Source organism: Cryptotermes secundus, unplaced genomic scaffold (genome assembly GCF_002891405.2).
Source record: "Cryptotermes secundus unplaced genomic scaffold, Csec_1.0 scaffold189, whole genome shotgun sequence".
Taxonomy (NCBI): domain Eukaryota; kingdom Metazoa; phylum Arthropoda; class Insecta; order Blattodea; family Kalotermitidae; genus Cryptotermes; species Cryptotermes secundus.
Window position 1 is genome coordinate 63,259 of NW_019742555.1, and position 25,315 is coordinate 88,573.

Below are 25,315 nucleotides of genomic sequence, written 5' to 3' on the forward strand. Positions count from 1 at the left end.
GGATTAACTCGCATTAGGATTAACTGTAAACGGATTAGCGAGGATTTACTGTACTACACCGGCATTTGATTGGAGCGACTGAGGAAAATGAAGAACAACATTCACGACAGCCGATTTGTAGACGGAAATTCGAAACCAGCCCCTTTCGATCACGTGTCTATATCGTTAACTATGCAGCAATCCGTTCTGCTTATTTCATTACATTTAAACAGTAGATCTCCCTGCACCTATTTTTGTTTCTTAATGCGAGAGCTGCAGCGAGTAATGGTTTGGGGTACCTCCTAGGCCTACCCATCTGGCAACCCATTACATACCCTGTGGGACCGCTTACTCATCTACCGTTATATGCGTCTGGTAGGTAAACCCCACTCAGGTACTCACTTGCTGCGCAGTTAGAATAGAGTTTCAGTTGTGCTTCTCTGCGTACGCTTACAAGGAATGTCGGGGTAAGTGATACTAACCCTTCAAGGCCAAGTGGTTACTATATATATCATATGCCTTAACATACTAAACTGGGCATTTTTCCCACACAGTGTTTCTGTGTCTTCCGTATGGTTCTCACAATAAGCAGTGACTGTTTCCCTAAACAGCATTAGCCATTTGGCTTTGTAGTGGTGACATAATTGTTTCCTGTGAGGTACGAAATGAGCTTATATATATTAGTTTTAAGAAAGTTACTCTTCAATCTCCGTGAGATGGTGGGTTCGAATACCTCCACCGTAGCCCTACGAGTAGTAGGAGGCGACGAAAAGGGAACCTGGTGCCTGGGGGTGTAACTGGGCCATCCTGTTCCTGGGGGATATAAATACGGGGACCTGGACCTCCAGGTTGGAGGAGTCTAGAATCTGAGACACTAAACATGGTGATGGGTCCTGCAGGAATAGGACCCAAGAATGACTGCGCTGGCGAAGGCCAGCAGTAATTGTAAATGACAGACCCGTCCTCTCGTCAGATAGGGCGGCCAACGTCAACAAAACCCTGGTCTTAGGTCCCAGAAGTGGGGCTTGACATCAACACATACTGGCAGACTGACCGTCGGTCGTAATCTAACTTTGTGAATCAAAGTTTTTAAAGGGTTAATATTATGATTCATCAGTCACTGTGCATTTTAAGTGCGTCTGTCATGTGCTCTTTCCTATGTGCGCGCAAATTAGGCGCATAGTTACACATCTACATCTGTCCAAGGGCACAAACTTTACCTAAAATACCCGAAATAATTTATATGCAATTGGAATTTCTATTTATTTGTGAATTGAGGTTATCATGACTGTGCAGATATAGATAGTGGTCTTCTAGTTCATGACACCGTGCAGTCTGTAGGTAAGGTAAGGTAAAGCTGTCCCTATGATTATTAAGAACTACGCCATGAAGGCATATGGGGGAGTGAATATATAGATCCATGTATTCTTGGCCTCGGCAGTAGCTGGAGTTGAGTGGTCAACTTTACCGCCAAGGCTCCTCTGTAAGGAGTATGTCCTCCGAGATTTTGCTAACCATCTACCAGAGTGTACGGTGTCATAACCCAAAACACCTGCTTCATAAACTTGGGTTTTTAGAAATAAGCCCAAAACATAAGAGACCAAAACTGGAGGTCAACACAACGTACAGATATCATTGTAATTAGAACGTATTTCTATATGATGTATGCATAAAAAATTATGTTATTAAGTTGGGCATGCAAAGCGTAAAAATTGCAGACGCATGCAGAGATTCAGTTACAAAGACGGCGAATAAATCCAAAATCGCCTGAAGTCAAAATTTCCTTTGAAAGCCCCTTAAATCNATGTTTGTACACGACCGCCTTTGTGGCCTAGTTGTCAGAGACCCTGGCTACAGATCCAGAGGTCCCAGGTTCGATTCCCGATGCTACCAGATTTCCTGAGAAGTAGTAAGTCAGGAACGGGGTCCACTCAGCCTAATGAGGATAACTGAGGAGTTATTTCAAGGAAATAGCGGCTCCGGTCTAGAAAACCGAGATTGACGGTCGTGGGGATTCGTTGCGCTGACCACGCCACACACTTCATCTGCTAAAGTTGGAACTAACTTCGACCATAAGCGGCGGTAGCTCGGTCGGTATAGTTAGGTTGCGGACTACAGGCCACGGAGTTTTTTTATGTTTGTACATAACGTAATTATGAACACTCGCCACTCCTTAGTGGCGAGCGTATGTAGTTAGAATTGGCGTGAGTTAATTGTGTGTATCATGAGACTGTACTTACATATACATGGTAGAGTCATTAAGTTCGTTGAGTTATCGCATCATATTACAAGGTATTCACGTACACTTACCCAGATCCACATCGGCCCTCAAAATAGTTGCCATTGGCCTCTATGCAGGTCTGCCAACGTTAATATAGCTGTCGAAAACATTGCTGAAATATATTGGCAGTAAATTCCTGTACGATGCCTTGCGGCCATTCCATGAACTTACTGACTGTGGCAGTATAGTACAAACTGTCCATAGTTGATTGCCTGTCCTTAACATAGGGCCCTCTTGAAACTACTATAAACGAATATGAAGACATAGAAGCGTGTAAAACCGAAAAGAACCCATTTGAAAAATTGTTTACACCAAGTTGAAGTAATAATAATACTGCTTGTCCGTGTATGTATAATGCTTTTGTGACTGTGCTTTTTAATTAATTTAAATTTTTTTAATTCGCTTAGGGGGGGGTGGAGTCCAACTGGGTCCACTCGGCACGGCGGCCACTGATTGGCCTATTGTAGCCTGCCCCGGGTGATTATGATGATGGAGAATTTGGTGGAATGAAGATTGGCAGAGGAGACTGAAGTGGTCGGAGAAAACCCGCCCCAGCACCACTTTGTCCACCACAAATCCCACTTGACCAGACCCGGGATCGAACCCGGGCCGCCGCGGTGGGAAGCCAGCGATTAACCGCTTGAGCTATGGCGCGGCCATTTGTGACTGTGCGAGTTCACGTCCAAGTTGAACTGACACTGCATCTGCGCTCTTGCTGGTCCAAATTCTTATACCATTACATTTGTGTTTGTGTTCTGGGCCAGTTTCAAGTAATATTTCAGGCGTGCTTATAAGTGTTTAATTCGAAGTAACATTGCATTTATACTTATAAAATCCGCTTGAAATCATGGAAGATGGGTCTTGCTCAGTATTCCTGAGGATGCAGGAATACGGTTTCCAAAATTTCCCGCTGCTTTTCAAGATTATTTTCCTGTCTGTGAACACTGCATAATTGTACCTGCTTCACAGAACACTAGCTTAATGATTGAGAAACACCAAGTAAAAAGGACCCTTGTTTTGCTTACTCCTGACTCAAGGTCTGTGTTCTAAAAAAAAAAAAAAGTGGAATATAAATTATTGTCAAAATGAAATATTAAGAAAACCCTGAATGAAAGACTGATACAATGGGATGGAGAATTGAGGTGAAGTACTTATGGAAAACATTAACATATACTGTCATCTTAATAGGAAGCAACTTTACGGAGCATAAGTCATTATCTACTTAAGAAATTTCCTTCCTTTTGTGAAACCCGACATTTCATTACTGTGATATCGAGAATCTACTACTGTGCTCTAGACTGAGCCAGATGGTTCCAATCTATAGGCCCATGGCCTATTTCCTTAAGAATAATTAAATATATAAAAAAATACTTAAACTAAAAATAAATATCCATGAGAAGTAAGCAAAATGTACATGTATAGTTAACTAAATAAAAGCAAAATACACATATACAGCGCGTAGCCAGTCACTATATTGACTGAGCTTTTCCTTCGTAGGTTCTTCGACGTCAGATTAGTGATACAGATCGTGTTGTCACATTAACAAGTTTACCAGATCCTGTTTTCCAAGTAAGATGCGCGCAGATGTTTCTGTCGCAAGGTTGCCTTGCCCAGTGTAACATTTCGTAACAAAATTACTTTTTAAAGCGAGGAGTTGTTGGCCCCACGCCCAACCCAAAACCTTGAAAACCACCCCTTGTCGGCTGTCCGCGACTGCTTATTCAGTATATCTACAGCTACTTCACAACTTGTACTATTAGCAAAGAGTATAGTTATAATGTCAAGGAGTATGAGTTGGGCAGTGTATGTAGCATGCATAGAGATGAAGAGGAATGCGTACAGGATTTTCATGGGACATCCCAGACAGAAAGAGACCACTAGGAGGAGCTAGACGTAGGTGGGAGGATAACATTAAAACTGATCTTAGAGAAACAGGATGGGGTGGTGTGGGCTGGATTCATCTGGCTCGGGATAGGGAGCTGCGGTGGGCTCTTGTGAACACTGTAATGAACCTACGGGTCCCATAAAATCTTGGGAAATTCTTGAGCGACTGAGCGACTGGCGTCTTCTCGAAAAACCATTCAGTTACACGTGGTTAGTTCGTTAGTTAGGATTGCATTACCACTTCGTGATATAACCTCACAAATGATGAATACAAGGAACACTCTATATTTTTATCCGTTTTCGCTTTAAATTGTCGTGTAGTTATTTCGAGAAAATTGCGACGTTTTTTCTTATTCCTGACAGCCCCCCAGAAGAGTACAGCAGTGACGGTGCTATAACATTAGAATTGATAATTAGACCAGTAGTGTGTGGAGGTGAGTACTGAATTGAAACGGCATTTAATTTATCACTCAACACAACAATTCCGTAATAAACAAATTAGAACTACTGTATCAGCACGAATGATACATACAGAACCACAAGGAGCGAACAGTAATAGGAAAGGATGGGGTGCTATGGACAGGATTGATCTGGTTCAGAATAGGGACTAGTGGAGGGCTCTTGTGAAGAAGGTAATGAACGTTCGGGTTCCATAAATTTCTGGGAAGTTTTTGAGTAGCTGCAGAATTTACGGCTTCTCCAGATGGGCTCAGCTCCATGAAGTTAGTTTAGTTAGTTATTCATGTAATGATTGTCCAATGACGGCCGAGCAGGGTCAGCAATATAGTGGTATTGATTTGTTTGCTATAGAATTAGAACTACCATGTATAACTCACAAGTGTGCATACAATAAAGACTGAATTCAAATGACTCAGAAGTACGGTGACTGCTCGCTTTTCTGACTTAAGCAAATTGTGATCATCTGTCTACAGGACGAAGCAAGTGGAGACTGGGACGCCAACTAATTCTCCACCGAACGTATCTTCAGCACCCCAGATGCCAGAGAGATCGGTGTCTCCAGACAGGGTGCCCAACATCAAGATCTTCTGTGAGAACTTTCAGGAACTCCTCAGTAAGATGGTTTGTCCCAGCTGTGAAGAGATACTGACGTCACCCGTCCAGATCTGCGTGTCCGGCCACTCTTACTGTGGCAAATGCCTGCCTCTGTTAACCCTATGCTTGATCTGCTTCAAACCTCTGACCAAAACACAAAACCGAAACGTGATGAAGATACTGAGTTTGGCGTCATTCAACTGCCCGTGGAATCTGATCGGCTGCGTGGCCATGATGCCCCTGTCCGCTATTACAGAGCATTACAAATACTGCCATTTCATGCTGCTTACATGCCCAGCTAGTCGTGAAAAGGACACGTACTGCGCATGGCAGGGCATCAAGATGAATCTGCCTTCACATATCAAGACTCACGAACACCAACAGCTTTCAGTAGCACAACCTTTCCTCGTTGATTCGTGCCGTGTGTGGCCAGAGAAGATACTGCGTCTGTTCCTGCTTTACGAGGATGAGATATTCACGTATTACAGACTTGTGTTCGAAGATACATGGTACAGCATGGTGCACCAAGTGGGGCTAACGCGTCGGAAGTTCGAGAGCGCCTTCAAATTGGACGGCGCCAACGGCAAGGATCGCATTCGCATGACAGTACCTGTACCCGTGAGAGACGATGAGTCTGCGTGTTCACTGTTTTCTGGCAAATGTTTCAGAATCCCAGGCAATATGATCCAACATTTTATTAAGCATCAATATATAAATCTGACGATTTTCCTTAATGACGTAACGAAATCTACAAACCCCTAGAATTTTAGTTATTTTAGTGAGAAACTGCATATTTTATCATTGACGTAGGAAGGTATGTAAATTGATATTTAATTGTGCTTGTAATATCTGGATTCTGTTCACCCTCCTAGTTCTTTATAGGACAGTACTTAGATAAAACAAAAATCATGATCTGGAATTTTAGACCTTCAATGTGGTGACCCTTAAGATTCCGGTCTGCCGTAGAATCTGGTATAATTTTACCTGGGATTCGGAGGAACCAGCTTCCTACGGCTTCTACCACATTACATGGCATGTCTTCCCAGACGACAATAATCTTCGAGCCTTAACGTTTTGCAAATTGATTCTATATTCTTCTTCGGGCGGGTGGGATTTGAATAATTTATTATTCCTACAGGACCCTAGGTAGAACTGCTTTCATACCCTGATTTCGGAAAACATTAGAATAGGACAATTACTGACCTTTTGGACGTTAATCATTATACTATTTTATTTAAAAATTAGGTTTCGGAGACTGCACTCTGACTCCGAAACGTCGTTTTTAAATAAAAACAGAATGATGGATAATGTTCAAATGTCAATGAGTCTAACTTTATTAATATAACATTTTCGCAAACGCTGAAACCTTGTTAACAGAATAGGAACTCATTCATATCATTTGCATCTGAAAAAGGAAGGACTCTTTTTTCCGAAACGTCTTGGCCTTCGTCTAGCACAAAAATTTGTTATAAGACCAGAAGCCTTCACGAAGGCTTCTCGCAGTATCAGACGTGTCACTTTGTAAAAAATTATACCGACGTTTCGGCGACCATCTCTATCCCCATCGTCAGGGTCTCATGTCATAAGACCCTGATTACTCAAGTGATACGGGTGATAGCCCGAGAAGTTCTGATCGTCTTGAAACTTGAACTGCACCATAGTCAGATAATTCTGAACTTCAATTTTTAAATTGACCCTTTCACTATTATTGTTCACTCCTAGACTAGTGTTTCCATCTGTAATCACAATTTAGTACTAACGTGAAAATTAACAAAAATTTGCATGCGAACATCCAGACACAAAAGTGTCCCACAGATATGCGTCACGTTAACGGGACTAGTTTATGGGCTATACATTCATTGGAGTTCTCTCTTGTGGGATATAGTGGTGTGTAGTCCCAGATGACGTAACTCTTCAGAGTCACCGCTGTGAAGAACCTAGATCCTTTCAGCTGTTCCTAGCGGGATGCGAAGTGCGTGACGCAGAAGTTATTTGCGTATAAAAAGGTAAAGTTGTCCCTGTGCTTAACTAATTAAGCACTACGCCATGAATACATATGTGGGAGTGGATAGATCCACGTTTTCTTGACCTTGGCACTAGTTGGAAGTGAATGGTCAGCTTCACGCCCCGGCCGCTTTACCCCTGAGAAAAGGGCCCCTAGTACCCATTATACAGGAGGTTGGGTGGAACTCAGTGCCGGTCTTGACGACGTGGAGTAGAGAAAATTCTTGACCCTACCGGGACTCGAACTCCGAATCCTCGGTAGTCCAGCCTGTAGCCAGTCGCTATACCGACTGAGCTATCCCGGCTCATATTGTTTATGTATATGACCATAAAATATAGAGTTGCCTTGCAGCTGATGGTGAAAAATGTAAAAATACGGGGGCACAAGACAGGATTTATCTCAATAAATTGCTCGATTTTGTTACATTTTCTGTTTAATTACATTGGTGATTATCAGATTTCTGAACAATTTAGTTTTTACTGTGTGAAGTTGCAAGCCTCATGCCCAACCCCCAACCTGGAGGACCAGGATAACCTTCGTCTGGCTACTTCCCGTTGACCTGTCCGCCATGGGTGACCCTACCAGTAGCTACGCTACCGCCGGCATAGCTCCCACGGTCTCAGGAGCATTCGAACACCATCACCACGATAAGGTGGAGACACCATCGATGGGGCTTCAAAATTTGTGGTCGGGATAGCTCAGTCGGCACAGCGATGGGCTGCACGACTGGAGCTCAAATTCCGGCAAGGGCAAGAGATTTTTATCTTCTCCGCAACGTCCAGACTGCCTCTGAGGTCCACCCAGTTTCCTATCCAATGGGTACAGGAGGCTGTTTTCCACGAGGGTAAAGAGGCCGGGGCGTGAAGTTAAGCACTCACCTCCATCTACTGCCGAGTTTAAGAATGGTGGAGCTATACCTTCACTCCCTCATATATATTTATGGCGTAGTGTTTAACTAATTAAGCACAGGGACAACATTACACTTTTATAAAATATATAATAGAAATATTGTGTACGTAGCCAAGAAAGAATAAAATGATAATACATTATAGGATTACGTTTTAACTTGTTTATTTTTATCAAATTGTCAATATGCATGTAAATTTGTAGGGAGAAATTTTAATTTTATGTATCAAAATAAAAGAAAATAATGTATATTTTATTGTCACGATGTTATTTGTGTGTGACTATAGACGGGGTATGGATTGGTTCCCTAGTAGGGATTTCTAACAGCGGAGATTGTTCAGCTTCCCGTTCTCACGTCGTTACTGTCTGGCGTATATCCCGCAACTGAACTCTTGTCAGCTTAACTATAGCGCCATCACTTCTCAGCCCCCTTGCAGAGCTCGACTCAACTGCTAACCTTCAACTGGACTCTCACTCACGAACCAACTACTTCATTATATATTCTCGGGGCGGATCGAACAGAAAACGCCGCCTCCAACATCATTCCTATTGTTGTTACGGGCAGTTGCCTAGCGACATCCCGGATATCGTTTCAGCGAGAACATGTTTACTGAGCCCTTGCTTAGAAAACGGGTTGCATAACCTCGCTGTTCTATTGTTACGGGCGTTACCGAGCAACGGCCGCTGTTTACAGATTTAGCAAGGAGTCTATATGCTACAGTATAACAGTGTCTGGTTCATTAACTGAAGGCTAAATGTCACTAACACTTCCACTGTTGGATTCAAAAGTAAATTTATCCAAGACCCGAGCGACCCCGTGAAAGCAAACTGCGACTTATTTCAAAATAAGAATACAGTCTTCTGGGTTGTAACGTCATGTAGTTAGGAGAAAGCCCAACGTTTCGGAGGAACATATTACTTCCATCTTCAGGATCGGACAGTAAGCCAAGCAAAAAAAGCCCAGTCGAAAGAGGCGGTAGCTTACTTCAAGGTTATCAGTAAAAATAGTATGAAACAGTTTAAACGTAAGTCAGTAAGCAAATTTTCTGGCCCAGGAAAATAATAATAAAAATAATATATAACCCCCATGGAGATGAGTCCTCGAGAAGCCGCTAGTCACGCAGCTACTGAGAATTGCCCAACATTTTAAAGAACCCCAGGGTTCATTACAATGTCCAAAAGAGCCTTCCATCGGTCCCTGACACAAACAAACTCCGTGGTTTTAGTCCGCAAGCGAACTATACCGAGCGACCGCCGCTTGTCGGCGAAGTTAGTGTGAACTTTATCGGATTGAGGGTATCGTGTGGTCAGCGCAACGGATCCTCATGGCCGTAAAGTTCGGTCTTCTAGACCGGAGCCGCTATTTGCTTGAAATAGCTCCTCAATTATCCTCACGAGGCTGAGTCCACCGGTCCCTATCCTGACCCAAATCAATCCAGTCCATACCACTCCATCCTATCTAAGACTTATTTTAATATTATGGCGTGCTGCCTAAAAGCCGGATGATAGAGCATATTTCAGCGTTCGCTGCTGGTCAACGGATATCATTTCCTAGACAGCGGAATGGAATGCAGCATTGGAATACTAACAGTGAGTTTCCTCGTTTACAACGAATTGCTCGAAGCGTTGTATGACAACAGGAGAACCAAATTGTTGAGAAAGGTGTTCCATAAGCGGTCCACAAAAAGACTATTTAAGAGGGTTGAATGAACCAGACAGCTGAGTTCTGGAAGTTGCCGAGAACAGTCCAGTTTGCATTTGACCATAGAAGAATAGTCAGTAGAGTTGACTTCGACTATAGCAGAAGCAGTAATTGTGAATAATTGCACTTGTACGTGTAGAGGAGATCGGCCAATAAACTTATTCGCCAAATCCGAGACCTGCGTAAGTTTATTGAATATACTCATCACGTTACATAGGCAACACGCGACAATATTATCCGCCCACCTACATCTTGGTCTTCCTAGTAGTCTCTTTCCTTCCGACTTTCCCACAAATATACTATATGCACTTCTCTTCGTCCCAATTCGTGCTACATGCCCTGCCCATCTCATCCTCCTTGAGTTGATCATTTTAATTATACTTGGAGAAGAGTACAAGTTATGAAGCTCCTCATTATGCAGTTTTCTCCAGTCTCCTGTCACTTCATCTCTCTTCGGACAGATAGTCATTTCAACACCCTGTTCTAAAAAAACACCAACAATAATAATGCAATCTAAAATTAAGTGGAAGTTATGAAAAAATTCCAAACTCAAGAAAGTGCTCAATTCTCATTTTCCTCGGCGCCGTACTAATGCTATGGGCATCGTGTTGCGGGACACCTGTGTAGTCTCCAGACTGACAGCGTCGCTAGATAACCAACTAAATCAGTTGCATTTTAAAGCTGACGCTACGGTTAACTGCTCATCTAATTCTGGCGGCCATTCTGTTGTCGTCACTGGTTACGTCATGTGCGCTATTTGACAGGCTGGGTACAAGACACACCTACAGGGATTGGCTCCCATCTGCCGAGGCGGGGCACAACCAGGAATAATTACCGAAAGGGCCGAACTTCAGTGTCTCACGTGACACATCCTGTCTAAACATTAATGGCTGCAGTGAGAAATTAAAACATTAAAGTTAACTCATTAAGTAACTAATATCAGGGAACTGTGCACTTCCTGAGAAGCCACTCGTCATTCAGTTTATCGAGAGTTTCCCAACATTTTATGGAACCCGAAAGTTCATTACCGTGTTCACAAGAGCCCTCCATTGGTCCCTATCCTGAGCCAGATCAATCCAGTCCATAGCACCCGGTCCTATCTCTCTATGAGCTACTTTAATTTATCCTCACACCTATGTCTAGGTCCTCCTAGTGGTTTCTTTCCTTCTGGCTTCCCCACCAAGATTCTATATGAATTCCGCTTCTCCCTATTTGTGCTACATGTCTTGCTCATCTCACCCTCCTTGACTTGGTCATTCTAATTATACTCGGAGAAGAATACAAGTTTTGAAGTTCCTCATTATGCAGTTTTCTCCAACATTTAATATCCCTTCGGGCCAAATATTCTCCTCAGCACCCTGTTCTCTAACACCCGCAAGTCTATGTAGTCCCTAAATGTCAGAGACAAAGTTTCACACCCATACAAAACCAAAGGCAAAATGATGGCTTTGCATATTCATATTTTTACGTTTTTAGACAGCAGATGAGTAGAGTAAATGTTCTGGAGTGAGGGATAGCAAGCATTTTAATTCGCTAGAAGGTTAGTGTAGCGACAACATTCGGAACTTGTGTACATTATGTTATTTTGTATACCCACCATCCTGAGTTTAATTTTCCTGGGGAGTAAAGCGCGGTCGGCGCGTAAGGCTGACAACCTTACCGCCATCTGTGAGCTGACTGTCTAGATAATGTGGGACCCTCAACGTCTTACAACCATATGGGCCTCCATGGCCTGTTACAGGGATAACTTACCGTCCTGCGTTTTTCCGACACGGTGTTTATTCTGCTAGAAACGTATAAATTGGGAAGTAGACCTTTACGAAAATGTGGGATAGCTCAGTCGGTACAGTGACGGGCTGGACGGCCGAGGTTCGATTCCAGGCAGAGCCAAAAAGTCTTCTTTTCTTCACAGCGTCCACATCGACCCTGGGAACCACCCAGCTTCCTATCCTATGGGTACCGGAAGCACTTTCCGTGGGGGCAAAGCAGCAGGGGCGTGTAGCTGACCACTCACCTGTATCTAGTGCCGAGGTCAGAACCGATGGAGTGGACCTCCACTCCCGTATATGTTTTCATTGCGTAGTGCTTAATTACGCAGTGGGACAGTTTTATCTTTTTTTGGGCATTAGCATCTCCTTCGCATATTCGAAAAGATATATTTTCTATTGACATTTTTTTTTGTTATTATTTTTGCCAATTTACAATCTGCTTAACCGTAAAGGAAATAACACGTAAATGTGATATATCTTCTCATGTCTTGAAGGCGGTAACTGCCCAGCGGCAGTTCTCATCCATTTAATTTCTTAAGTCTTCTGGCCACTTTTTCGTCAATCTTCTTGCATTAGCGTGTGGGCTCGATAGCTCATTGATTAGCTGGTTCTCATGGCCTGTAATTGGGCTATTTGCAATTTGAAGTACTGAAGCTGATTTCTCATTGGTCAGTATGTTTCCGTGAACTTTGTCCTCGAATGGGATCTCTTAAGGACTGCGTTTACAGAAAATCTCTCATTCTGAAAGGCGGACGCAGCTCTCGACAGACGATGGATCCTCACACCGACGGATGTCTCACTAAATCATACTTGGCCAATGTCGACGCATCGTATTGACTGTTCCCTTCCTTGCCAGTAGTCGTCTCGAGTGGTCTGTAGTCCGCAAGCGAACTATACCGAGCGAGTAACCACCGCTTGTAGGCGAAGTTAGTAACAAATTTTGCGGGTATAGGGTGTCACGTGGTCAGCGCAACGGATCCCTACGTCCGTTAATCTCAATTTTCTAGGCTGGAACCGCTGTTTCCTTGAAATAGCTCCTCAAGTGTTCTCACGAGGCTGAGTGCACCCCGTTCCAGACCCACTACTTCTTAGAAAATCTGGTAACGGGAATCGAACCCGGGACCTCTGGAACTGCAGCCAGGATCTTTGACCACTAGACCACAGAGGCGGTCCACTAGATTATATAGGCATAAATCAAATTCTGTTTGTTCTCCTGTTGCGGACAACATGGAAATGTGGCGGAAGAGACAGCACGAGATTCTCATTGACCTTTCGTACAGATGTTGTGGCACAAGGCACCTTAACCTTCAGCAGCGTTTTATTGTGTGAGAGCTAGGCTCTGTGTTAAGGCCGCGCTATAGCTCAAGCGGTTAGTCGCTGGCTTCCCGATCCCGGGTCTGGTCAAGTAGGATTTGTGGTGGACAAAGTGGCGCTGGGGCAGGTTTTCTCCGAGTACTTCGGTTTCCCCTGCCAATCTTCATTCCACCAATTGCTCCACAATCACTCTCACCTATCATCTGGGGCTGGTACAACAGGCCAGAAGTGGCCGCAGTACAAGGGACTTAGTCCCACCCCATTAGCAATAAAAAAGATATGTTCAGTGTTTGGGTGTCAACATTCTGTATAATAACACGACTGTTATAGGCCTATTACATTCACGACTGATTCTTAACAACGAACTGCGTTTTTAACCGTGTCTATACTGAATATGCTTATCTTATTTAAAATGTATTAACTAACATGATGGAGCTGAGCGCTTCTAGAGAAGTCGCCATTTTTTGCAGCTATTCAAGAACTTCCCAGCATTTTATGGAAGCCGATAGTTCATTACTGTGTTCCCAAGAGCCCTTCTCTGGTCCCTATTCTGCGCCAGATCAATCCACTCCACACCACTCCATCCCATATCTCTAAGATTCATTTTAATATTATCCACCCACCCATGTCTTAGTCTTCCTAGTGGTCTCTTTCCTTCTGGCTTTCCCACTAGTATTCTACATGCATTCCTCTTCGCTTCATTCGTGCTATATGCACTGTCCATCTCATCTTCCTTGACCTGCTGAAGAGTGTAAGCTATGAAGTTTCTCATTATGCAGTTTTCCCCAATCTCCCGTCATTTCTATTAAAACGTACTGTAAAAAAAGTAAAGCTATTCCTGTAACAGGCCGTGAAAGCCCGTAGGTCCCACAATTTCTAGACAATCGGCTCACAGATGACGGTTAGGTTGTCAGCCTTACACGTCAGCAGGCCGTCCTTTACCCCTCCAGGATGATTCCTGGTACTCATTTCTGTTGGAGGTTGAGTTGACCCCAGGACCATAGTGCGGTTGGAAAGATTAAGTCAATTGAAAAATCCAATGACTTCATCAGGATTCGAACCCACGACCTTCTTGCGTGTAGAATAGCGCCTCAACCACCTACGCTACTGCGTGCCCCCTCTAAAACGTATTGTGTTCTTAAAACTTATAACGCCATGTTTCAAAATTAATGAAAAATAATGTCATCAGAATTGAAAAAATTCCGATATTTCATACCAAACAGGTTCGGTTTCAGCGTGATTTATGTCATTCCTCGTGTCGGAAATATTCAGGAACTACACAGTTACACAACACAAGTGGACTGATGCATGCAATCCTACACCGAATTCTAACGTGTCAGAATGCAATTTGGAAAACACTGCCTTCATGCATTCTACAGAGTCACAAGTCAAACCCTTTTCTAGAAATTCCGCATGTTGGAGAACCTCTCAAAACTGAAGACTGCTGCTACGTTAACAGTACAACAACGGGGTCCCCTTCACACACACACACACAAAAAATAAAATTAAGCACCTAATCTGTACACTCATAAATACAAAACTACATGCGAGTGACACACGAGTAAACACATGACAATTAGTAATAGCATGTACGAGGAACCCCTCAGGGCGCATCGGTCCACGAGCTCAACGACACCTATTTTTGGTTTCAGCTTAATTTAAAGACTATTTTTAGAAATAACTTATGAACTGAACATATAATTCGACGATTTATTTTACTGAAAGACTTATTAACATTTATAATGACTTTTGAACCAATTTTAAGTCTCAATATATCAATAAATTTACTAAGAGTAAAAAAAATTTCATAGAATAATAGGCTCTAATTACATTAATTTTAGACAACACCCGCGCATCGCTAGGGGTTTACGTATATTATTTTACATTATTCAAAGGTGTATTTGCTTTATTAATAATAATAATAATAATAATAACAGACTGTATAATATGAACCCGTATTAATGCAACGAAATTCAAGTTCTTACCTTTTCTCGTAAGTCGCCTGATGATGAACTAGAAGATGTCGAAACATGTAGCATTCACCTTTGAACAATAAACAGATAATAGAAATACGAAAGTATCTATTTTGTCTTCATCTTGAAGACAGTTTTTGTGTTGTGCTGATAGCGCAATTTACAAGATTCTCTGAGAACTGGCTAATCGCTGCGAGACGGAAGTGGGGTGCTGTCACGGTGAGATCCCTGGAAGGGCGCGGAACAGAGACAGGAGGGGCTCCCAGGTCTGGTCACGGAACGGAGGCACAGCGTCAAGGGGTGGAAGAAGACGTTGGACGGAGTGACGGCAGAAAGTTTCGGGGAACTTATCGCCTCAATCTTCAGGTCGAAGAATAAACTAAGCAACAAGCAAAATCAAATGGCTGCTATAGTACATTACAATAATCAGTAAGTTCGTGGACTGGCGGCAAAACGTCTTTGCAGTGCACTACAGCGGGTAGGTTGACGCACGATATGATGCCCTGTCAATTCATCTCTCGTCACAGCAAGAGGCAGTTCTGTGTAATCAGAACTATGACCTCTATTGTGAACTGCAGTTAAATGCGAGTGCATTAAGAAAATTAAATTTTAAAACATATATAAACTGATGAATATATCTAATTATGTAAGATAAAATTGTGAGCCGGGATAGCTCAGTCTGTACGACTCAGTCAGAAGGGCTACGGACTGGAAAGCCGGGGTTCGATTCGCAGCAGAAGCAAGAGATTCTTCACTAGTCCTCAATATCCAGACCGGCTCTGACGCCCATCAAGTCTCCTATCCAAAGCTTTTTTTTCCCCTTGGCACTACAGCCCCAGTGGGCCTAGGCCTACCTCCATGAACTTCTGCGTTCACTTCGGTTTTTCTACATCTTACACATTTGGTAGGACTCCTTGGGCGGGTGATCAGCTCGTCGCAAGGCCTTTACCTGTACACAAACACAGAAAAGCGCACACACACAACCTAAACATCCATGCCCTGAGTGGGATTCGAACCCACGATCCCGGTTTCCAAGCGAGCGAAGACAGTACATGCCTTAGGCCCTATCCAACGAGTACCGGGGAATAAGCGGCTGGGGCCTACAGCTGAGCACTCACCTCCATCTAGTCATGAGATCAAGAATGTTGGAGCTATGCATCCAATCCGCCATATGTCCCCATGGCGTGACGCATAATTATTTAAGTACAGGGACATCATTAACTTTACCTTTTTTTATTGCTAGTGGGGTGGGACTAAGTCCCTTGTACGGCGGCCACTTCTGGCCTATTGTACCAGCCCCAGATGATAGGTGAGGGTGACTGTGGAGCAATTGGTGGAATGAAGATTGGCAGGGGAAACCGAAGTACTCGGAGAAAACCTGACCCAGTGCCACTTTGTCCACCACAAATCCCACTTGACTCGAACCCGGGATCGAATCCGGGTCGCCGCGGTGGGAAGCCAGCGACTAACCGCTTGAACTATGGCGCGGCCAACTTTACCTTTATTACAGTTATACTTTTTACTTCTACAGTGGAGAGCTGTATTTGTCCAATCCATCAAGCCTTCCAGCTTCTGTCACATGTTACATGTGTATTACAACAGAAAACACTTTCCGTAAACGACAACAGATATTTCATAACTCTGGACAATGTCATTAAAAAAAAGTTACCGTATTTACGCATGTATAGGCCGCACATTTTTTGCCAAAAATTCAAGAGGAAAACTGGGGTGCGGCTTATATTCGAAATATTCGAAATCACACTTCATTTAAAAAAAAATGATATTCATAATTAGCAATAAAGGATGTTCTACTCCTGAAATAATATTCCAAGAAAATTATTTTTTCAATAATTTCTGTCTGAAAATTGTGCTGCGGCCTATACATGCGTAAATACGGTATTCATGTAGTAGATGAGAGTACTGCATTTCAGTCGCAGGAAAAGTTTCGGTGAGCTGTGTTGGACCGATATGAACCACGACAGAACTCACCCTATCATATTTTGTGTTCTTTGTGCTACAAAACACGGCCATCAGATGGCTCTTTGCGAATACGCAGAATTCAAAAGTAGCTGACAGTAGCCGAGGTGGGACACTTGCTGGGCTTGCTGTAGTACTGTGCTTGCTGCCGAAGGTATCTTACCGTTGAAGACAGACAAATCGGGTAGGTCTTTGTGTCAAATGACCCAAACTAAGCCATAATAACATAAAGTTGATTTCTAGAAATTTTCTGTGTTACTTCTACAGAACGTTAGAGTAGGCTATTGTGTGTTTACGCTATAAACAACGATTTTAAATAGTAATAGTTGTAATTTAGTGATGTATTGTGTGTGTGAACTATGTATTATATGTTCCATCGACTCAATTCAATTTTTACAGGAATTGTGTCGACCGACAAATGGTTTGAATATTTTTATCCTGTGCGTCTTGTTGTGTACAAAGTGATCTATATTAGAGTCAATTTTACCGACCACACAACATATTCTTATTATTATTATTACACTACATGTTTCGACCTCAAGAGGTCATCCTCAGGTGTACGAACACAGCTGTATAATTACACGCAATGACATTCGTCTTCTCACTTATTCGATCCTGTATATTTTTCAGGCCCACGTTCAATAATATATCAAGCTCCTCTCACAAAACACAAGTTAAAATATTATTCTAAATGTCAAAAGTTAAAATTTAAAATTTGTGAATCGAATTTCAATTCAGATCACTAGTTATGCTTTCACTTTCACTTGTTATTAAGTCACTTCCTACTTATGCTCATCACTGCGTCAAGTTCACTTTAACTAGTTTAACTTATTATTAGTTAAAAGTTCATGAATTAAAGTTCAAATTTATTATATTTATTGCACTTGTCACTTTTTGGAGGTCTCGCTGTTCTTCCGCGTCCTCTAATGTTGCTGGATCTGTTACGATCTTTGTCGTGATGTAATAATAATAAACATATGTTGTGTGGTCGGTAAAATTGACTCTAATATTGATTAAATACACAACAGGATGCAAGAAACAATTAAACAAAGTGATCTAGATTATTGTCGGGGACCCACGACATATAATTTTCAAACCGGAACATTACTAGAACTGCTTACGGAACCTGTTTAGCATTCTGCAGTACTGATTGTATGAGTAATAATACTTTTTGAGTTATATTTTAACGTTACATAAGAAGTTCTAATTTTTCCTTTGAAAATTATTTGCCACGAAAACCCCGACAATAATTTAGAAACACCCTGCAGATTCAGAATGTTTTATGCCGCCACACGTTGATTCTGTTAATAAACGTCTGAAGGTAACATCAATAGATCAATCACTTTATTATATTGAACACTATATGTTTCGGTCGTGGTTAACTATCATCAGGTTTGTACATATGTTTACAAAAGCTTTATGTGTACACATTTTGTAATTTTATAATTCCAATACTCCTTTACAATATTCCTTGAGAAACATTCAACTATTCAAGGAAAATGGAAATATTTTGATTGTATATTCAACAATATAGCGCAATATATTTACACATCTGAGGCAGATCAACCACGACCGAAACATGTAAAGCTCAATATAATAAACTGATTAATTTTTGATATATTTAATTGAATCTCTTATTTTATATATAACAAAATTAACTTGTGTGACGACATAAAACACCTGCTAAAACTATTTGCATGCGTGCGTTTATTTATCCGTCCATTCAGTCTCATGACAGCAATTTATGCATGCAGCATATAAGAATCATAAACTTGAAGCTATGGCAAAGGGAAGTGTAAAGTGTAGACGTATTTTTATGGAGCCAATTCCTATAAGGTATATAGGTGCCCCATTGAACAAAGAGACTAAGGCCCTTGTACTGCGGCCACTTCTGGCCTACTGTATCAGCCCCAGATGATAGGTGAGGGTGATTGTGGAGCAATTGGTAGAATGAAGATTGGCAGGGGAAACCGAAGTACTCGGAGAAAAACTGCCCCAGCGCCAATTTGTCCACCACAAATCCCACTTGCCCAGACCCGGGATCGAACTCGGGCCGCCGCAGTGGGAAGTGAGCGACTAACCGCTTGAGCTAAGGCGCGACCTTGAACAAAGAAACAACTAGATCTTATCATCATATCACTTCCCGTTGGAGATGGCTCTCCAATGTTTACATTAAAGAATTCAGAACTACATAAAAATAAGCGGCTCCAAGCAGTTAGGATATTTGGAAAATTTATGACTCTAACGCTGAAGTAATTTATGATAGTTATAGGGCAAAAAATGTTAACGTACGTAGCTACGTGTTGCATACGGGACATCGCACGAACAATGTTATCAGTAGTTAAACTAAATTTCGTATATTCTTCGATTTACGTGAAACTTTGGGCAGTAGGTCATTTCTAACATTTATTTCCAAACTTTATTTTCGTTTATGGGCCAATTACAACTTTATTAAAGATGTACTGGCCACCTCCAAAAAAAACCGAAGCTTTCATGGTGACGTGTATGTTCGGAAATGAACGTCACAGGATACGTTTTCATCATTTTCGACTCCTTTAAACAGGGACCCACACTACGAAAAGTTTGTCCGCAATTTCGTTTCCTCCTGTATATAACTGGAGCTGCAATAGTGCAGTCGGTATAGCGACTGCCTACAGCTGGATGGACGAGGGGTCGGAGTTCGAGTCCCAGTACGGGAAGGATTTTGCTTTTCTCCACGTCGTCCAGACCGGCTCTGGGGACCACCCAACATCCTATCCAATGGATACGGGGCTCTTTCCCTGGGGGGTAAAGCGGTTGGGGGCGTGAAGCTGACCACTCATCTTCAGCTAGTGCCGAGGTTAAGAAACGTGGATCTCTACATACCACTCCCCACTCCCCTTCATGTCTTCCTGTCGTAGTGCGCAATTAGTTAAGCACAGGGACAGCTTTACCTTTTTAAGTACACATTTACTGTACACCCTTGCTCATTACAGTAAATATGGGGGGGATAGGACATCCGGATTAGTGAAGCAAAAAGTAGTCATGAAAGAAAAAGAACTAGAACTCAAATAAATTGAAAATCTGTGCCGCGCCATAGCTCAAGCGGTTAGTCTTTGGATTCCCATCGCGGCGGCCCGGGTTCGATCCCGGGTCTGCTCAAGTGGGATTTTTGGTGGACAAACTGGCGCTGGGGCGGGTTTTCTCCCAGTACTTCGGTTTCCCCTGCCAATCTTCATTCCACCAATTGCTCCACAATCACCCTCACCTATCATCTGGGGCTGGTACAATAGGCCAGAAGTGGCCGCAGTACAAGGGACTTAGTCCCACCCCACTAGCAATAAAGAAAAAGAATGGAAAATTTAATGACATAAATAGTGCTGACAAAAATAGAGCCTTTATGTAAAAACTATAAAAAGACAATACATTTATGCATCGATAGAAGACTGAGAAGATGTATTTGTTTTTGAACGTAATAACGCAGGTTTGAAGAAACTGTCTCAAGTTTTGTCTCAAGAGACAAGTGACTCATCTGCCTTCCTGAATGCCATGTGTCTTATTAAGTATTTACTCAACTGTGAACAGCATATTTCATATTTCGATCCGGATTAACTATAAGCGGATTAGTGAGGGTTTACTGTACATACACCGGAGTAAATATTTCAGAAATATTAACTCGCTCGCTTAAATTATCACTGAACAGAGAAACGTATTAATATGTACTTCATTAAAAATGTTAATGTTACGTAACATTGCTTTAATAGGAATACCCGACTGGAATACTGGAGTATTGTACAATATTCTGATAGAGGTTGGGATACCCATAAAACTAGTTAAGCTGATTAAAATGCGTTTTAACGAAACGTATAGTAAAGTCCGTGTAGGTAAACATTTGTCTGATAAATTTCCTATCCAGAATGGTCTAAAACAAGGATATGCTTTATCACCACTCCTCACTCCTTTTCAACTTTCCTTTAGAATATGCAATTAGGAAGGTCCACGGAAAGCAGGTGGGACCGAAATTAAATGGGACATATCAGCTATTTGTCTATGCCGATGACGTGAATCTACTGGGTGATAATGTAGATACAATAAAGAAAAGCACACAAACTTTAATTGACGCAAGTAAAGATGTTGGTCTAGAAGTAAACATAGAGAAAACTAAGTACATGTTACTGTCTCGTTACTAAAATGCAGGGCAAAATCATGACATGAAGATAGGAAACAGATGTTTTGAAAATGTGGCACAGTTCAGATATTTGGGAGCAACGATAACAGATCGAAACCTGATTCAGGAGAAATTAAGAGGCGATTGAAGTCGGGTAATGCTTGCTACCATTCAGTCCTGAACCTTTTGTCTTCTCGTCTGTTGTCCAAAAACATAAAAATTAGAATATACAACACTATAATTTTGCCTGTGGTTCTGTATGGGTGTGAAACTTGGTCTCTGACATTAAGGGAGGAACATATACTGAGGGTGTTTGATAACAGGGTGTTGAGGAGAATATTTGGACCAAAGAGAGATGAAGTGACAGTAGGTTGGAGAAAACTGCATAATGAGGAGCTTCATAACTTGTACTCTTCTCCAAGTATAATTAGAATGATCAAGTCAAGGAGGATGAGGTGGGCAGGGCATGTAGCACGAATGGGGGAGACAAGGAATGCGTATAGGATATTGGTGGGAAGGCCAGAAGGAAAGAGACCACAGGGAAGACCAAGGCGTAGGTGGGTGGACAATATTATTATGGATCATAGATAGGATGGGATGGGATGGATTCATCTGGCTCAGGATAGGGACCAGTGGAGGGCTCTTGTGAACACGGTAATGAACCTTCGAGTTCCATAAAATTCTGGGAATTCTTGAGTAGCTGCAGTATTGGCAGCTCCTCCAGAAGGGCTCAGCCCTATGAGTAAGTAAGTAACTACACATAACATCTATATGATCATACTTAGATGGGCGCCATAATGTACAACTATCGCTATTTCATACCTGAAATGTCTACTATATTTAAATACATTTTATTAACACGGATCAATTTCAGTCGAAAAGAACTTAATAATGACGTGAACTTTACAATTGAACTCGCTCTAGTGCCAAGGTAGAGAATGTTGGAGCTATACTTCCACTCCTCCATAAGTATTCATGGCGTTGTGCTTAACTAATTAAGTACTGGGGAACTTGACCTTTACTTTTACTTTGCCTTATCGGAAGCAATAGCAGAGTTTCGGATAATTACATTCAGTGACAATGTATAATGAATTTTAAAAATTTTATAGGTCATTATGGTAAAGGTAATGTTGTATGAAGAGATATTTGAAGGCCAACCACCGTCAAGCGAACAAGCTACGCAGTCAGGGCCGCCATCTGCAACAGGGATGCTGGAGGAAAATGAGGGACAATCTTCCATTAAGACTGCCACCAGCGCCACAGATGCCACAAGCACTACCACCAGCGCCGCAGATGCCACAAGCACTACCACCATGACCAAGATTGTCACGGCTTCTCCCATTAACACCACCGCTGCCCCGACTACTGCCATTAAGACTGCCACCAGCGCCACAGATGCCACAAGCACTACCACCAGCGCCGCAGATGCCACAAGCACTACCACCATGACCAAGATTGTCACGGCTTCTCCCATTAACACCACCGCTGCCGCGGCTTCTGCCATTAAGACTGCCACCAGCGCCACAGATGCCACCACCACTGCCACAAGGACCAAGATTGTCACGGCTTCTCCTATTAACACCACCGCTGCCGCGGCTTCTGCCATTAAGACTGCCACCAGCGCCACAGATGCCACCACCACTGCCACAAGGACCAAGATTGTCACGGCTTCTCCTATTAACACCACCGCTGCCGCGGCTTCTGCCATTAAGACTGCCACCAGCGCCACAGATGCCACCACCACTGCCACAAGGACCAAGATTGTCACGGCTTCTCCTATTAACACCACCGCTGCCGCGGCTTCTGCCATTAAGACTGCCACCAGCGCCACAGATGCCACCACCACTGCCACAAGGACCAAGATTGTCACGGCTTCTCCTATTAACACCACCGCTGCCGCGGCTTCTGCCATTAAGACTGCCACCAGCGCCACAGATGCCACAAGCACTGCCACCAGGACCAAGATTGTCACGGCTTCTCCTATTAACACCACCGCTGCCGCGGCTTTTGCCCTTAAGACTGCCACCAGCGCCACAGATGCCACAAGCACTGCCACAAGGACCAAGATTGTCACGGCTTCTCCCATTAACACCACCGCTGCCTCGGCTTCTGCCATTATGACTTCCACGAGTGCCACAGATGCCACAAGCACTGCCACCAGGACCAAGATTGTCACGGCTGCTCCCAGTAACACCACCGCTGCCACGGCTTCTGCCATTAAGACTGCCACCAGCGCCACAGATGCCACAAGCACTGCCACCAGGACCAAGATTGTCGCGGCTTCTCCCATTAACACCACCGCTGCCACGGCTTCTGCCATTAAGAGGGCCACCAGCGCCGTAGATGCCACAAGGACTGCCACCAGGACCAAGATTGTCAGGGCTTCTCCCATTAACACCACAGCTGCCACGGCTTCTGCCATTAAGACTGCCACCAGTGCCACAGATGCCACAAGCACTGCCACCAGTGCCACAGATGCCACAAGCACTGCCACCAGGACCAAGATTGTCACGGCTTCTGCCATTAACACCAGCGCAGGCACTTTTCCTTCCATTAGCAGTACCACGAGCGAAACTCCAGCCGTTAGCACTGCCGCTACTAGCGCAAATTGTGTTTCCTCTTTAAACATATTTGCCAACGCGTCAACTGTTTCCATTTCCAATTTGTCTATCACTCTCACGGCCAATGCCGCAACTGCTACTGCCACCACCAGTACGAGTACCGCACCGACATTCACCCTCACTGCCACGGCCACGGCTTCCACTCCCGTTACCTCGTTCGAGGCCGGTATTGTCTACAACGCTGGTAGTTGTCCATCCACATTCGTTGTGACTCCCACAGCCTCTGATCCTGCCAATGCCATGACAAAGGAAGGAAGTGAACTCACGGAGAGCTGTGTGTCAAGTTAATCACCAAAATATTCTTGGAATTGGGCTCGGCTTGTATGGGCCTTACCCCCCTCTTTGGTTTGACCGGAAGTACAACCAGTACACTACCTGCAGACTGTGTTTTATTAAACAGACATAAATGTTAGACACTGAAATGAACATTTACATGTTTGTGACTATGATTTTAATAAGCTTCATATAATGCGAGTTCCATTTTTGTGTAATGCATCTCTTAAGCGAAAATTTTATGCTAATTACTTTAATAATAATGATAATTTATACTATTGATGCTATAATGACGACACTGGTTGATTATTAACAATGACAATTCATACTATTGATGCTATAATGACACTGGTTGATTATTATTAACAAAGCCGACATGCATAAATATGGTTAATGCTTGAGGGAAAAATTATATTCCTAGAAGTATCTGTATTTCCACGAAGTATTTTGTCATAAAAATTTTCACATGCATAGAATGTCACATAAAAGTGTTCGTACCGAGTTATAATATGTTAATAAAGCATGTGTGAAAATATAACTGTCATTCGAAACTTCCTTACTGTTGGTTTGCTCAACATAGCTCAAGAGTTTGAAGTACGCTCGGCAGCAAAAGTTATTCTATCATTCATCACACCATCCCAAACTTAAACTAAACTAAAATTTGTAAGTTTTGAGGTTTTCACGGAGATGACTATGAAGACTTTCTTCATAGTCATCGCCGTGAAAACCTCAAAACTTACCTAGTGTTCCTCTATGGAGGGCTACTCATCGATACATTCGTAGACTCGAGACGCTGCGTACCAAGAAGTCCAAGCTACTGTGCACCCTTCACTTTCTCCTTAGATGCAGAGACCATGGCATCATACCTCGTTTCCTTCAGTTCCAACACCACATAACCTCTGACGCTGCCAAAAGGATCTACATTAATACTACCCTGGAGATGGAGGCGACATGTTCCTCCGAAACGTCGGTTAAAACAAAGAATACACGGCGTCAGATCCCAGAAGACGACTTTCTTCATAAACTAAAATTGTCAGTATTTATATCCCCAAAACTAGACGCAATGGTTATGTTAGAATGGGTTGCATTCTTAAGAAGTTTTAATTTTGTCTAGCTCCATGGAGCCGTTTTCTTTTTTGAGAAGCCGACAGTTGCCAAGCAACTCAAGAAGATCCCAGGGTTTTATGAAACCCGAATCCCCATTATGGTGTCCAAAAACCCCGCTATTTTCCTCTATTCCTAGCCAAATGAATCAAGTCCATACTACCCCATCTTATAACACCAAGATCCACTTTAATATCATCCTCCATTCTGCGTGTACGTTTTCTAGTAGTCTTTCTCAATCTTGCTTTCTCATAGAAGCCCTGTACGCATCCCTTTTCTCTCCTTTGCGTGCTACATTCCCTATACAACTCAACCTCCCTCATTTGT

At 42.9% G+C, this 25,315-nt stretch overlaps 2 protein-coding genes across 6 annotated transcripts; both read left to right on the forward strand.

Moving 5' to 3' along the window:
- Positions 1 to 380: 380 nt before the first annotated feature.
- LOC111873307 (E3 ubiquitin-protein ligase SIAH1B) lies at positions 381 to 7,252 on the forward strand. Of its 2 annotated transcripts, none has more exons than XM_023867914.2 (2): positions 381 to 446; positions 5,077 to 7,252. In XM_023867914.2, the coding sequence occupies exons 1-2, from the start codon at positions 439 to 441 to the stop codon at positions 5,957 to 5,959; spliced, it is 891 nt and encodes a 296-aa protein (XP_023723682.1). In that variant the 5' UTR covers positions 381 to 438; the 3' UTR covers positions 5,960 to 7,252. The 2 variants fall into 2 exon arrangements, with proteins under 2 accessions (XP_023723682.1, XP_023723683.1); XM_023867915.2 differs by lacking the exon at positions 381 to 446 and adding an exon at positions 554 to 637.
- A 9,670-nt stretch (positions 7,253 to 16,922) lies between these two features.
- On the forward strand, positions 16,923 to 24,428 carry LOC111873301 (serine-rich adhesin for platelets-like). 4 transcript variants are annotated; one of them, XM_033755045.1, is made up of 3 exons: positions 16,923 to 17,027; positions 22,100 to 23,435; positions 23,466 to 24,428. In XM_033755045.1, the coding sequence occupies exons 2-3, from the start codon at positions 22,106 to 22,108 to the stop codon at positions 23,897 to 23,899; spliced, it is 1,764 nt and encodes a 587-aa protein (XP_033610936.1). In that variant the 5' UTR covers positions 16,923 to 17,027; positions 22,100 to 22,105; the 3' UTR covers positions 23,900 to 24,428. The 4 variants fall into 4 exon arrangements, with proteins under 4 accessions (XP_033610936.1, XP_033610938.1, XP_033610937.1 ...); XM_033755047.1 differs by having other exon boundaries at positions 22,100 to 23,265; positions 23,398 to 24,428; XM_033755046.1 differs by having other exon boundaries at positions 22,100 to 22,253; positions 22,386 to 24,428.
- Positions 24,429 to 25,315: the final 887 nt, after the last annotated feature.